The following is a 16,123-nucleotide window of genomic DNA, read 5'->3' on the forward strand; positions in this document are numbered from 1 at the left end:
CCTATTTTTCTTAAGGTAGTATTATTTCATCCGAAGAGTACTGTCAGGCTGCAACCAACAATAACTGTCATTATCAATAGCTATGACAATTTCTTTCTTTAATTGATTAAAGAAAGAACAATCTATTGATTGTTCAGTGAATAAAATGTCAGATAATGGTGGAAAAATTAAAAATTTTTACTTCACACATATAAAATAGAAAATTTTAAACAAACAACAAACGAGGTCAATATAAACTAAAACAGTTAAAGTCTGACACAGGTTCTCTCTAAAAGTCCAGGGCCACAAGACCTACCTCATAGAATATCAGTCACCGCCCTCCATCCTCCATCTGCAGAGCAATGTGCTTCATATTTCTATCAAATTTTTGGGGGGCAGTTGCCCACTTAACTTGGTTGTAATACAGTTTTTATTTCTTTTTAAATTTTTCATTATTTATTTACATAATTTGTGGGCACTGGTGTTTTTCACAACAGCAGGGGTATTCCTCAGGGTGCGGGTTTAGGTCCACTCCTTTTTACAATTGTACAAATGAGCGCACTTGTATGCATTTGTTTTAAAAGACAAATTTTTACTTTGGCTTCATTTAAACATGGCAACATTTTACTTGCAACCACCAATGACCACCCATTCAGTGACAGGCTTCTTTTAAAACCATTTATTGATGTTTTGGTCTTGTGACAATCCACACATTAGCTGATACCTCAACTAAATGTTACCTTTTTTTTACTCAACAGAATAAAAAGAAACTCACAGTGTGCACAGGTTTTGTCTGGTGTATTTTTAGTCCTCTATGAGGTGCAAACAACCTGCTTTTAAAAGTTTGGTGATTGTCTGGTAGCCTAAACACTGTGGTAGCCTTAATCCATCATCATCATCATCATCATCATCATCATCATCATCATCACAACTCTCCTGACAATGGTAATTTATAGTATCAAACTGATTGTCTAGACATATTTCAGGTGTAATGTGTAAGCACATAACAAACAGACATGCTTGGCTTTGTTCCCACATTCATATACAGACAGACTTCATATACATTCTTTATATACAATACATACACAACAGGCTCCTCCCCCCTGACTGCCATGACCAAACACCTGCAGCAGCTTTGTAGTAAAACCTATAGCAGCTGCAAGCTTTTTCAGTTTTAGAGAATTTCCTGATGGGAATAGGTGGTCAAAACGGAAGATTCAATCAATGTATTTGGAATCATATTGTGGTATCATGGTATCATATTAGCAAACTATGTTTTGAGGGAAAAGTCATCCTGTGCCAATAGCTAAAGGTTTTGCTTGAAGTGCATTTATAGAGTTTATACTTGCAAAATATTACCTGCCAACATTTTTTAAGTTTTTATTTTCAACAGTGCTCTTGTGTAACTTCCTTCCCTTTCAAACATTGCATTAATCCATTTTTGGCCACTACCTGCAGAAACATCAAACGTGCTCTTATCCCCCACAGACAACTGATAAACTTGCATATGCAGCACACAGAGAGCAGCATGAGCCTCCCAATCATGTCATGTTTGTGTCCATATGATGAATGTAAGGCCAATATTCACTCTCCTTTTGTTTTGGTTTGGTCTCCACCAGCATCATCAATGGAAATTTGAGGCAATAGGTATTTAAAGCTCTTTTACAGAAACATCATGGTCATGGTTAGATAAAATAGTCACTGTCAGAGATGGGACAACACATATACACCACAACCTCCTCACCCTTGCCTGACTCCTGCCTACACTGACATTCACTGAGCACTGCCTTCACACGTACTGTAACTATTGCAACCTGGACCTGCATCACTTTTCACTTAAAATGTATTTTCTGCTGCAGAGCAGTTACACATGAACAATATTCATAGAAGGCTGTTGTTTGGGGCTTAACGTTAACACTCACACATTTACAAATGGTTGCAAATTTAGACTGATAGATTGACTAATAATGACTGACTTGCAACATTGATAATTCATGAGAACTGGGTGTACAGCTCTGTTTTCTCCAGTGTTTCCAGACATTACAAGTGATTATAAGACATGATGAACAGAGTTTCAGAAACAGAACAAGTTTGGAAATTTGCTGAGGAGAAAGTAATGTACTGAACTGACCTGAAAAAATGAAAATCCCTATACTTGTAGACAAATGTTTGATCATTTTAAATTGTTTTTTGAAAGCTATGCAGGGTTTACCTTCCTTAACCCAGCTAATGTGGCTCTTCTCTTCCTCTCTGTATCAGCCAAATACAACAGACATGGTAAGTCAGCATTTAGTGATGGTCATAGCGACACACATGATTCATTATAATTCACTGATAGTGTTTTAAATGCGAAAAGCTGTTGAATTTACATCACTTTATTGCTATCCATGAACTTGACTTGAAATCTGAGTTTTGTGATTGTCTTACATGTCATAACCTTTTGCATGTTTTACCTGAGAATAACACTGACATCAACAGATCTGTGGCAGTGGTGTTCTGAAAATATTACTGAGTTGAATTAGCACATAACAGAAGTTTATAAAGGATGTGTCTTAAAAGAATAAAGTGTTTCTTTAAAGTTACCCATCTTGTTTCTCAACAAAAAACATTGTGAGGTTTCTTGAAGTCCACCAAACGTGTTGAATACATCTCCTTCCTCTTCCCTGGTCTTCTTACTGTCACAGCTACCATTGCAAACAGCTTGAAACCATCAGCAGGAATGTGTACTGCATGATAGGTGTGATCATGCATGTACATGTCCATCCTTGTGTGCATGTTCGTGTACAGCACAAGATACAAACAACCTGCTCTTAGTGCCAGTATTGGTCACAGACTCCAGTGGGAAACATAAACAATCCAAACAGCTGATAGTTGTTGAAATAATTAAGAGGTGACAACCTTATGCAAAGGTGCAGACTAAAGGCAGCAAAACAGAGTTTGTCCAAAGGCTGGTCGAGTGCAAAATAGAAGTGACCTATGGTAGCTATGAAGAAATCGATTCAGCATAAAGCACGCTGGAAAAAAAGAAGCCAGACAAAAGTTTCCCTCTTGCACCCTCTAATCTGGTGAAGTTACCATAGTAACATGGTGCCACTGATGTGGGATACAGCAGTAGTCATAGTAACATGACTAAAGGTCAAGTTCTGAAAAACAGCGTTGGGCTGTGAGGTGAGTTTGACACTGTGGCCACAGTTGGAACTGCAGGTCATGTGACAGCCACTGGCCCAAAAACACTTTTCCCCACACAGATACATCATTTCAACAGGCAATAAAACCATAAATACATGTTTCTGAGCATCACAAACACTCCAAAATTCAGTCAGTGGGAAGTTGCCCAGGAAAATCTGAGGAAGCCCGAAAAATGTTCTTTGCAGAATGTGCCTGGTGAACAACTCACTGGAATGAATGGGGCAGTTCTCCTAACAGCATCCACGCAGTAAGTGCAGCTACGTGGGGCCGGTGTTCCAGGGTGTCGGGGTGTCGGGGTGTCGGGGGATGGCTCTTGTGGCATTCTAGAACGCAGTGGTTACCGTGGTTACCGTGGTTACCGGCGGTTACAGCAGTTACAGTGTTGTAGAAAACACTCGTTAATGCTTCTTAACAAGTTCATGTGATTGTCGTCAGTGACATCATCATCAAATCCCAGATTTGATTGGCTGCAGCGCCAGTCCTTCAGTGTGTCCTCTTTTAGTTTGGTCAGCACCTGAGGGTCAGCTCCTCCCCCTCCAGTAAGTCAACATCGCTAGTGTCCATGCTGACCTCCGCCTCCTTAGCACCACTCCGCCCCCCCTCTACCACACCCTCCTCCAGGGGAGGGGAGAGGAGGGAGGTCGGAACGTCATTACCACCTCCGCTGAGAGTCTCTCCTTCTCCTCCTCCTCCATCCATCTTCCAATCTGCTCTGGCTCCCAGCTCCGCCCCCATCTCGTCAACGAGACCCTGCCCTGTCTCCATCTCCCCCGTCTCTGTCTCACTGATTGTCAGCCTCGTCCCACTGTCCATCCCTGTTTCTCCATCTAATTCAAAACCTGTCTTACCATCCGCAGCCAAATCTGTCTCCATCTCCCTGCCCATCATTGTCTCTTGAGTCAAACCCACCTCAGCCCCTTGACCTCCACTCAGACCTTCCTTTCCTTCCAAACCCAGCCCTGTCTCCATCTCCCCCCACATCCCTTTTTCATCTCCAATCCCTGAATCACCTCGCAAACTCAGTGCTGCCCCACCGAGTGGCCCTATCTGTCCACCCAGCTCTTTCTCCAGACACTGTCCTGTCTGTGGTGGCAGGTCTCCAGTCAGTGCGGCAGCCTCCTTGGCTTGTCTGATGCAGTTTATCCACTGCTGCTTGTTGAAGGCGTCGCTGGCCTGGAAGCAGTGGCTCAGCAGCTGACCTCCGGTCCGGTGCGAAACCCGGAAGAAGTTCTTTGCTGTGAAGAGGAGAGAGACAGCAGGAGACATATGTGGTTATAATGGGACAGGGTGGTTATTCTTATTGTTGTAATTTCAATTTCAGATGCTGAAATCAAACTGAATCTGCACTCCATTATCATAGAGAAGGTTTATATATGGTAGAGCCTGATACTGTACTTTTGATACCTACATTAATATGTGAGAGTTTAAAAAATTTGATATATTAGCTGAATATAATTTTTATATAAACATAAATAAACATTTTTAATAAGGATTCTTTAAATTTGATTATCAAAGTAAAGAAACGCCACAAATTTGGAATGCAGGGTTACTCCTGATTCATTCAGTTATTTCTCCTCCTCCTCCTTTTTTTGACTTTTGAAGGTTGTTTTCAACTTTTCTAAATTATTTTCAACTTCTCACACAACAAAGTTCATCATAATCCATGTGTCTTTGGTTAATAGATGGTTCTAAATGGCAGTTTGATGACATGAGCTGTTTCCTGTTGCTGTTTCCTGTTGTACAGTTACAAAATAAAATGTTTCTGTGTTTGTTGTATCTGTGATCTTTGTGAGGTACTAACTCCGTTCGTTGTTGCTGAATGCCCCTCTGATGGACCCGCCCACTCTCATCTCCCCGTCTGATAGGTCCTCCAGGTCCAGCTGTCGGATGGGTATAGGCTGGCGGCAGAGCTGATAGCTGACTGGCTGGTCGTTCAGTGAGACAGACCTGGTGATGACCAGGACGTCCTGGAACAGAAAGACGTGGAGTTTCTGGAGAGAGAGAGAGAGAGCGAGAGAGAGAGAGAGAGAGAGAGCAGAAGTTCATTTTTCTGATCACTGATCACTCTATCAGCTGTTTTTGTTTACATTTCCCCTTTTTTCCCCCACACACGACAGATGAAGTATTAGGATCCCGTTTACTGGTGATTAAAGTAGAAATAACTTAAATAATCACAACTACACAGGTGTACTTTGTTTGTTTTACACTGTATGTGTAACTGTATCTATATATTACATTTATATCTCATCTCATCTGATCTTATTTCTTCTTGCTTTTCTCATTTCTTCACATATTAACTTAGTTAAATACCAGATACTAAACAACAGAGAAGAAACATTATGGACTTACTGTTTACATTTATCGTCTACTGCACGTGAGTGGCTCTCACAGGTGGGAGATATTGAATCAAAACACTATTAACTGTGTGTTTTTATCAGAGCGACCTCTATAGGATCCAAGATAAGTTTAACAGGAGGAATGTGTCACATACAGAAGAGAGAGAGTCGAAAATGTTTGGATAAAAGAGAAGGGGTCTATAAAATAGTTGAAATCTACTGACGAGTCCTCTGTTGTTCTTCAGCTCTCCGTGGCAGCTGAGGGTCCTGGACCGGTCGATGAGCCCGTCCCTCTGTCCATCCTCAGTGTACAACAGACGGTCCTTGTAGTACTGACACTCCGACTCCCCCGTCCGCCTGTTGATGTCCGCCACCACACTCTGGACCATCAGCATCTGTGGAGCAAACACACAAAATCTAAACCCATCCGGACACATTTCATCTCCTCTGATCTGTTTTCTCTGGGTTTGATTAATGTGTTTGATTAACGTCGTCCACTGAAGCTCCTCTGATGATTCATTCAGGAGCGTTTCATGTCCTTCCATTCATGCCTTGAAGTGCTCCAACTGTAAGTCACCTAAAGTTTTTTTAAATTAATGGGACTTTTGTAACGCCAGTGAAGCCTGAAAAAGGCAGCTTGCTATTGGTTAATGGTTTAAATTTGCAAGTCAAACTTCAACCTAGTCGAACTCTTGATGCAAATATTCACACAGACTTACTTTGCCCTCCACTGATCTGCTGCAATGAACTGAATTGCTCCAAAAATTTTGGGGAGGTCATTATTTCCTAATTTTCAAGGTTATTCCAGACTTTTCAAGGTTATTCCAGACTTTTCAAGGTCATTCCTGACATGTCCTCAGGGTTGCTTCCATTTTTTTAAGGGTTGTCTCTATATTTATAGGGTTATGACACCACAATTTAGATCTGTACTTAACAATTCTGATTGGTTTTAAGCAACTAAATGTATTTTTTACTGCTTCGGTCTGACAGTGGGTTGAACCAGACATGCAGGATAAAGGTGTAGAGCATCTTAACACTGGTTTTCCTCACCGCTTCGTCCAGGTGCTGCCGGTCCGGGTGGTCGTTGGGAGTGTGCTTCAGGATCTCCCTGAGCAGCAGTGGGTATTTCACCAGTCGGCTGCGGGGAATGTCCAGGAAGTTCCACAGGTCCAACTTCCTGCTGAAGGGCGACTGGCGGCAGCGCTGCAAGAAGTCCTGGACCCGCCGATCCTGCTTCTTCTGGTCCAACAAGGCCTTGGCCTTCACCTGGTTACTGCAGTACGGAGTGTAGGAGGAGAGACAGGGCAGCTGCAGGGACACAAAGACAGAGACCTGGTTACCACAGAGTGTAGGAGACAAGGTGTGAAAATGACTGAACTTGAGACTAAATGAGATCTGAGTCATGCAGACTGTAATTAGACACTCAGTATGTTTTATACTGCAGGAAAAGCACTCACTCACCCAGGCAGTCAGGATGTGTCCCACATGCTCTGTGGCCCCGTCAGGTTTCCTGGCGTCTCTCAGACGACTCAGCAGGTCTGAGGAGAGACAGACAGGTTCGAAATTATGAAAAAATTTAAAGAGGTCAGGACCCAAAGCAACATGGAGACAGTGAAGAAGACACAAGGGCAACACAAAGATGGCATTCACGAATACAGAGGCAGCTACAGCAGCTGCACTGCATGAGCCTCGATGCCTGAGTCAATACCAAAACAAGTTATTTATTTTTTTACATTTTTATGTTTATGTTTTTTTTAATGTTTTTTATTGTTTATTTACATTAGAAACTTACAGACACTTGATGCTAACTGAATGTACTGGATAGTTTTAGTAACAGGAAGTCATTTAAGTATCCAGCCCTCATAAAAAATCAAACCTGACAGATGAGTTTTTTCTTTCTTTTTCAATTTAATTTTTTTTTTCATTAAATGCAAACATCACATCCCAATCAGTGCCTTTTGTTTACTTGAATATTTTCCTGACAAAGACCCTGAAGTGAGTCTGCTACACTCAGTGTGGACTCCCTCTCCCACCTCCTCTTTTCATTAGCCTCTATCTGTTCCTCAGGTTGAAGCTCAGTTCACTCTCATTGGCTGCACCACCTTTGCAGTTTGAAATAGATGTGGTGGCTTAACAGGCAGAGATTGTTTTGGAGGTTCCTCGATCACTTCTACACTGTCTCCATCTAGTGGCAATTAAAGGAAGTGCAGCTTTAAACCCTTATCAGACCTGAAACACTTAACACTGCTTCTTTATGTTAAAGTGACATAGATGTTGTTACCCTGATGTTCTTTATGGCTTTATTCAGGAAGGGGGGGGGCTTATTAAACTGATTACATTTATTTTCTCTTTATAAGAGGTGAAGATTGAGAAAAAAACTTTTATTACAGAATGTGGAACAAGAGGCACATTTAATCTCTCTCTCTGTGCACGTTTCACCCTGTGCTGCTGCAGCCTGTATGTTAATCTGACAGCATTCAGATTAACATAGATTAACAACATCACTGAAAGTGATACAGACCAGTAACAGGTCTGACCTAGTGACATCACATAAAGGTGATGATGTGAGACCTCCATGGGCTGCTCCATCCTACCTTCATGCAGGGGTATCAGTGAGTCCAGAGTCCCAAAGATCTGGTTCAGTTCTTGCTCAGTCATGATTGACAGCTTCAGCATCGGGTCTCGGTAGGCCTGCAGTACACGAGCAAACACATACATATGAGCATATTCAGAAAATACCAGATGCCTGTAGATAAATACAGGAGTTTATTATTTACCTTCTTAGCCAACGTGAGATCCTCCACCAAGTCTTGCTCACCCTGAGCCAACTCAAATATAGCCTGCAGGGAGAGAGAGTGTTTAGAGGGTCTTAGGAATTAGTTTTTTGATAATATCTAAAGGAAGTCAGATAAAAAATGGTGACAAGTGGAAACAGAAAGTGATATTCACACAATCACAGCAGGTGTTTGTGTGTGTCTCACCTCTTGTCGTTTTATCTCTTTTGGGCTCAGAGGTTGTGTCGCCCCCAGTCGGACGTCAAACGTCTCGCTCCACAGCTTGCTGTCCCGGCGCTTGGCGGCTGTGGCTGTTGCCGTGGAACCCCGTGTCGCAGTCATGGAGGAGGAGGAAGGGTTGGAGACGGTCGCTGAGATAACACGCGTCTTCATCGTCGAGGAGGAGGAGGGAGGAGGAGGAGGAGGAGGAGGAGCGGCTCTCTCCGTCCGACTCTCATTACGAAAACTGATGGAGCGCTGCAGAGACAGAAACAAGGTTAAACCAGAAAACTGACAGAAAACAGGAAACTGCCTTAAGTTCAGCATCTGGAGGCAGTGGTGAGCTCAGGCTGTGTGAGGGGCAAAGAAATATATAAAGGGCACCTGATACATTTAATGGGCTCCAATCAGCAGAGAACAACACTGATTAACATTTTATAGGGTGATTCAGAACATAAAGAAAACAAGACAAACATCTGTAAACACCCACACATCTCTGTAATAAAATACAGAGAATGAGTAAAAGTTTTAATTCTTTATTTCTAAAACAAATCTATAATAAAAACATGGAACATGTAGGTGCTTTGTCAGGGAGGCGAGAAGATGGTGAAATCAGTTTGTAAATGTTAATGACCTTGTTATGGTCAGATAACAATGTCCCTCTCAATGGAAAACAGCAGAAGATCTGAGAATCTTCCTTCTCCACGTCTGTATTGGTCTTAACCAGCTTCAGTTTGGTGGATGATCGACGTAGTCAAGACAATACAACAATCTAAAGCGGGTGTGGTTGAGTAAACTAGAGAGTAAAACTGTACGAAAATCAGCTGAATGGAATAATGTCAGCGACAACTACAAAATGTTTATAAGGCTGATTGATTCTCCTGCCTAATACAGGACACATTCATTTCAACCATAATGGTCAGTTTATTCCAGAAGAAGAGCATCATATCTCAAGTTGCTCATGGGAGAGGACTTCACCATGTTTCTTTGTTCACTGAAATAGAACCAAATTCTGCGCTTCACCTTCGTTTGGCATGAATAGAAAAGACTGTAACTAACTGTGTTCAAGAATATTTTGAGTTTTTGATTAAAAAAAAAATTCAAAGCACAACCATGAGCACATAAAATCTCCAGGTGAAAAGTTAAGTATGACTCAGCAACAAAATCCCATCACCAAGCTTCTGCTATGTGCACCGGTTGATTTCACAATTTGCATCTTAAATTAATTTATTTGTGAATTCTTGGTAAAGTTTGGATGAACACAACAACTGTGACTCTGTGTTTTGGTCACAAACCTGATGATAAAACATTTTGAATTTTCTACAGCTCTGATCAGATTCTTCTCCATGGCAACCGCAGCTTATAGGTATTTATGATAAACCCATGGGATAATAACATTATTTAGGAAAGTCTTGTGTTTCTGTGTTTAGTAACATTGATGATGTCATTAAAAGGAAGAAGAAGGAACATGTGCTCTGCTCTGATTGGTGGTTCACCTGCAGCGTCTGACCAATCCTCTTCAGCGGTGTGGCCTTGACGGGCGGCAGCAGGCTGGCCAGAGACGTCACCCTGGACACAGGTTTACTGCGCTTGGTGCTAGGCTCCTGCAGGAAAAAAAGAGTTTCATTATGTTCACATTATCACAACAAACAAGAGTCCTTTGATCCGTGTGTGGCTGCACCAAGTTCACATGAGAAGTGAAGTCCTCATCCTGCTCACATGACTCTCACATGACCTCCAAGCTACAGCGCTAATGAGGATAACATCTAAATCCTGTCATCATAAAATTTTATTTTTATATATTCTAGGAATTTCCGAACATACTTTCTCAAAGCCGTTATGCATATAACTTGAAAATGAGCCCAGATGTCCTTTTAAAAGAGACACTGTTGCAGACGTCAAAACCAACTCTTTAAAAGGTCCAAACATTCTGCAAATACAGGATTCGTTTCTGGTCCATATTCACTACACAACCAGCAGCCTGCAGCCACTGGCAGCTTATGAGGGAGGTGTCATGAAGATCCAATAAAAAAAAGAAAAATCAGGCTACAACTACAACTGATACAATTACTAATACACTTTTATAATGCACTTAGGACTCTGCATTTATCAAATGTCAGAAAATTGAGGGAAATGATGATCGTCTTCAAAGTAACTTGAGAATCTCCTGATTTAGTTTTTGGTTAATTAGGAATAATTTGTTGTTTGTGGTAAACATCTCCAGGGTGACCACACAGCAAGACAACGACCTGAGAATCATCATCAGAAACAAAGCATCAACAAACAACATGACTTTGAAGGAAAAAGATATTATAGAAAAAATATGTTTTAAAAAATCACTGAAACTCAACCACAGTCTGAGTCACAGTCACTAAAAACACTAATTAATTAGTTGATGATTTTTTTGGGGAAGATCTTATCCAGTCAGTCTGAACACTGATGTCTAGTCTGAAGTTTTTAAATAGCCCAGTGTGTGTAGATGTTCTGGCAGCTTGCAGGAAAGCTGACGCTGTTTTGTTGATATACTGCGTGTTAAACAATAGTATGATTCAAACTCTTCCCCTCTCTGCCACACTAACACACACACACACACACACACACAATATCAGGGTGTCTATGTGTGTGAAAATGCCACCAGGCTGCTTGTCCTCGATACAGACCTACAATAAATCAATATGTGTGTGTGTGTGTGTGTTTGTATATCTTCAGTCTGCCCTGCAGCCCACAGTCAGCTGACCTACTGGAAGACAGGAACCATCAAACTTTTTTTCCATCAGCGCTCACAGTCAGGAACCAGTCAACCAAAAATAACTCAGCCTCTGATGGACAGTTTTCTTTTTTTTCTTCTTTTTGTCCTCAAAAAAGTTTAACCTTCTGCTCACGTTCATGTCCCAAATGTGACGACAGATTTTCCACAGTTTTCAACTAAAGCATAAGAGTTTTGTCTAATCTCCTGAAGGAGACTAATTATCTAAAACTGTGACTCAGTAGTGTGTAGAGTTGCAGATGGAGGTTTAATGAGTCTCTGAAATATTAAACGTTAACACCAGGTAAATTGTGTGTAATTAAAGTCAGTGTGTTTTCTCTCATTTAGCAAAAGATACTGTTTTTATTAAAGATATAACTGTTGTTGTAAAAGATATTGGGGTTCAGTAAGGATGATTTTATTTTCTCTACACTTGAGAAGTTTCCATTGGACATGTAGTGGTGGGCTTCTGTGTGTGACGGCGCTTCAGCTGATTCGATCTGACAAAGATCAATTCAGTGCAGTTGTTCAACAGCAGAGTGGTTATCTAATATCAGCAGGTTTACAGCAGACGGCCTGACTCTCAGGTCAAGAATAACTTGTGTAACAGCAAACGTCAGCTCTCATCTTTTAGCTTTTAACTCATGTTCTATTGTCTTTAGTGCATCTAACATGATTATCAGTGAAAAACTACAGTCAAAGAAATGAATCAAATGAGTGTCCTCAGTATGTCCTCAGTATGTGACTAGCTGATAAATAAATTAGCATTAGTATCAATTAGTTATAGTTGCAGTTTTGATTCTCAATGTATTGTTCAAGACATTTTTAGGAAAAAATGGCAAATATTATGTGGTTCTTCTTCCTCTATGATGGTAACCTGAAAAATGTTTGGTTTTAGACTTTTTTCTACATGAAAACAAAATAGAAAATAAAATAAAATATAAATATGAGCTCCTGGGAAATTGTGATGGGCATTTTCTCTGTTTTCTGACTTTGCTGAGACCAAATTATTAATTAGTTAATTAGGAAATAATCAGCAGATGAACTGATAATAACAGTTATCAATAGTTGCAAACCTAAAATTTTGCTATAGGACCAAAAAGCAGAGCTCATAACAACTTTACATCATTATGGTGACGAAAGCTGGAAATATGATCACTCAGTCAGTCAGTCAGTCATGATTACAGGGCTGGGCCAAGCCAAAAACCATGAAAGAGAAACTTGTGTAACCAAGTGTAATGTTTTATAGCTTTAAACTAATTAAATTTCATTCCCCTTCACTGTTTCGTTTTAATGGCAGAAATCACTCAGCAGATAAAACCAAACTTATCTGCATGGCTAGAAACCAATTGTGCTGACATGGTTTGGATGAAATGACTCCTGAAGCTTCTGCAGTGTATGAAAACACTAACTGATCATGAGGTGGTCAAGAATCTGAGGCAGGAGATGGAACAATGATAAAACTATTAGAATATGTAAACTTTTACAAATTTTACACAAATTGTGGGTAAAAGGGAAATGATGCAAAATAAAAGCAGAAATTAGATCAAAACCTAATCATGTTTTCATAGATCAAATAAAGCATTTATCATACAGCATTAGATTAGATACCAGTGTTGAAATCAAGTGACAAAACCTCAAGTCCAAGTCTCGAGCCCCAGTGTTTGTGTCTAAGTCCAGGACAAAGTCACCAGAGAAGAGTCCAAGACAAGAGGGTGTCAATAATTCAAATTGAATAAGTCTACATTATTAATATTACTATATATATCTTATGCCAATTTATTGTGGCCTACTACAAACAAACTAACAAAAAAAGTCCAAATGCAGTCAGTGCTCGAGTCATCAGTGCAAAAGTCCAAGACAAGTCACAAGTCCAGAAAATCAGGACTCGAGTCATAAAGCAAGTCAGAGTCCTGGACTCAATACTAGAACACTGTCACATATTAGACCAGATTAGATCCAATTAGATTAAATCAAATCAAATCAGATTAGATTAGATCCTATTCAACTAGATGAAATTACATAAAATCAGACTAAGAAATTGTTATGAATCACAATAACAGGACATTTAAATCACACTAATATTAAGAAAGTGAATAATGAATGAAGACTGCAAAGATGAAAATACAAGTACAACCAATCAAAAGACCTGAGGAACATTGTACCAGTTTAAACTTTTAAACTAAAACTACTGGTTTCAATCAGGCTGCAGCTCCATAGAGGGCCTTTCCTCTGTCTTACCTCCACCTGTTTTCCCATGTTGCCGTTTGCTTTGCTGAACTCCACAGAGCATCCAGACTTAAACTGCTGTACCAGCAGGCAGAGGGGGCTCTGCCCCGCCACCATACTGCTCACACCAAAGCCCAGCACAGGACCTGGACCATTCCCAGCACCAAGAGAGAAATATTTTTAACTGGTAGAGTGTCCAGGAAGAGATTGGTGCTGGTAGAGCATCCAGATGTGAATGTTCAGAAGAAGCTGATAAGGAGTTTGGAAATAGTCTGATACAAAGAATTTAACTCCAGTAGAGGGTGCAGAAGGAATCTGGTATTGTTAAGAGCGAGCGTCCAGTAAGAGTTTGGAAACAACAGAGCGTCTGATAAATGTCTAGAGAAACTGAGAGGAGTCAAGAGTAAGTGTGATACTTACAGAGCAAGTATAGCACCAGTAAAGAGTACAGATGGTGTGTGGCATCGAGTGTCCAAAGGCAATCTGGTGCTTTTCAGAAATATTAGCAACACTAATAAACAATCCTCATGGAATTCAGAGAGTCTGGAGAAAGTCAGGATCTGACAGTCCAGATAGAGTTTAAACGTGTCCAAAAACGATTTGCTAACAGCAAAATTTCCAGAAAGCTCTGATCGAACGTCCACTAAGTCTTTAGCGCTTTGCCATTATCCAAAAAGCTCATGATTAAGAGCTCAGGTACCAGTAGAGTTTATGTCAACAATCTGGTTCTTTAAAAGCCTCCAGAAAAGTGTGGAAGTTAAATAAGATTAAACAAAGGATCAATACCAGTTAAACATCTGGATCAAGCTTGCACAGTTTCCTGACACAGCGTCTCTGGTAGTGTCCTGAAAACTCCCAGTGCCGTCAGAGGATCGACCGGAGCAGAGGATCTGGATCCAGCTCAGTATCAGCAACGTCCAGACAGAGCTGAGCTTTCAGACAGTTGTTCTTGAGGTCAGCAAAGCTCAGATGAAAGAGTCCAGTAAAAGAGAGACCTGGGATTTAGACCATCTGGAGCTCTGGATCTTAGTCCTCGGTTTTTGTCTCCGACTTCTTTTTTAAATCCCTGTTGACGGTTTCTTGCTCTCTGTGATGATGGTCCACCTCCTGACTCCCCCTCTGTTTTAAAACTCACAGCCTGCTCATGCTCTCTCTCTCTCTCTCTCTCTCTCTCTCTCACTCTCTCTCTATCTGACTCACTCATGCACTGACTCGCTCATCCACTCACTCACTTTATTTCCTTCCTCTCTTTCTCCTTTTTCCACCCACCCACTATTCTGAGCTTTTGCATAAACAATAAGATTTATATAAGGTTTATATTTTTCTTGTTGTCAACTAATCCAATGAAAAGATTCAAAACAACAATGAATTGATCCTTCTAATGAGTATCGTGTGTTTATATACAAATCCTGATTAATCTAATTCCTCTCTGCCATAAAAGTCCATTGTTGTATGAAAACTATTTAAAACACATCAGTGAGACACACTGTTGCGCTGGAAATCATGCTCTTTCATCACCATCAACACACACTCTAGTTTATTTTGACTGAATGCCACACACATGTGCACACAAGAAAATGTTCGCTAGTTTGCCGCTGAAAATAGTCCCCAGCAAATGTACTACTTCCTCCTGTTTGAATAAAGTTTGCTAAAAACTACAGTGCCTAGCTGTTTATTAAATTACTGAGCCTTACATTAGCATTAGCAATGCATCTTGTCAGCCATTTTTTAAATATTTACCAATGGGCTTTAGGTTCAGTGACAGAGACAAGAATTCAGCTGTAGGTGTTAGTGGTAATGTATGTTTGTCCAGCTGCTATTAGCTTCAAATACTTGTTTGGTAGTTTAATCTAACATAATGCATCATATTTAAATCTCACCAAAGGATTTACAAGCAGAATTAATGAAATTAACAAAGCAGCAACAAGAAGAAAACTCAGATAAGGTACAAGTACCTCAAAATTACACAATATCATGACCCTTGCTGATACTGGGGCTGCTGGTGGCGCTGGGACTCCACTGTCCAGTTCATCATCAATCAATATCAATCTGAGCTGTAATTATTAGAGAGTGGCCTGCAGGCAGCCAACCCCTCTGTCCTGGTTTTCCAGTAGTTTTCAAGTCAATTACTGTGTGTGTTTGTGTTTGTGAGTACACTTCATTTACTTCATGGGTCACAGATGTTCACAGAGCCACACTGTGGGGACTGAGCTCCCATCTGGGGACAACAACAGTACATTTCAGGGTTAAGACTGGTTCAGATTAGGGTAAGAGTTGGAGTTAGGCCTGTCTAATCTGGAGCCCAAACACTTATTTTCATTTTTTAACACTTATTTTCATTATTTAATAAAGTGCATACTTTCTCAATGAATTGCTTGGTCTTCAGAATATCCATTAGAGGTGAAAATACCAATCACAGTTTACTAAGGTCCAAGGGGGTGACATCAAATGTCTAGTTTTGTCCAACCAACAGTTCAAATGACAAAGATAATCAGATATTATTCTTCACATAAAACAAATCTTCACATTCAAGAAGCTCTAAACATTACGTCCTCACCACTTTCGCTTAAAGTTACTCAAATGATTAATCAATTATGAAAATAATGCAGATTAAGAAAATTAATTGGCAACTAGTTTGATCATTTTAGTTA

The 16,123-nt window shown here is 40.4% G+C and overlaps 1 protein-coding gene across 4 annotated transcripts in view; it reads right to left on the reverse strand.

The window, feature by feature from the left end:
* Positions 1–643: 643 nt before the first annotated feature.
* Positions 644–16,123, reverse strand: part of arhgef3 (Rho guanine nucleotide exchange factor (GEF) 3) — a 35,872-nt gene continuing 20,392 nt past the window's right edge. For 2 of the 4 annotated variants that reach the window (XM_071495470.1, XM_071495471.1), the window contains 9 exons: positions 9,994–10,101; positions 8,486–8,755; positions 8,282–8,344; positions 8,099–8,195; positions 6,966–7,042; positions 6,555–6,812; positions 5,729–5,899; positions 4,970–5,159; positions 644–4,403 (listed from right to left, as the gene is read on the reverse strand). In XM_071495470.1, the coding sequence (XP_071351571.1) occupies positions 3,676–4,403; positions 4,970–5,159; positions 5,729–5,899; positions 6,555–6,812; positions 6,966–7,042; positions 8,099–8,195; positions 8,282–8,344; positions 8,486–8,755; positions 9,994–10,101 (1,962 nt within the window). In that variant the 3' untranslated portion in view covers positions 644–3,675. Of the gene's footprint in view, positions 4,404–4,964; positions 5,160–5,728; positions 5,900–6,554; positions 6,813–6,965; positions 7,043–8,098; positions 8,196–8,281; positions 8,345–8,485; positions 8,756–9,993; positions 10,102–13,892; positions 15,464–16,123 lie in introns of those variants that run through there. The other 2 variants (XM_071495472.1, XM_071495473.1) reach the window with 2 other exon arrangements.

This window comes from Trachinotus anak, unplaced genomic scaffold (genome assembly GCF_046630095.1).
Source record: "Trachinotus anak isolate AG129_WGS33_773 ecotype Australia unplaced genomic scaffold, CSIRO_AGI_Tana_v1 ptg000013l, whole genome shotgun sequence".
Classification (NCBI taxonomy): domain Eukaryota; kingdom Metazoa; phylum Chordata; class Actinopteri; order Carangiformes; family Carangidae; genus Trachinotus; species Trachinotus anak.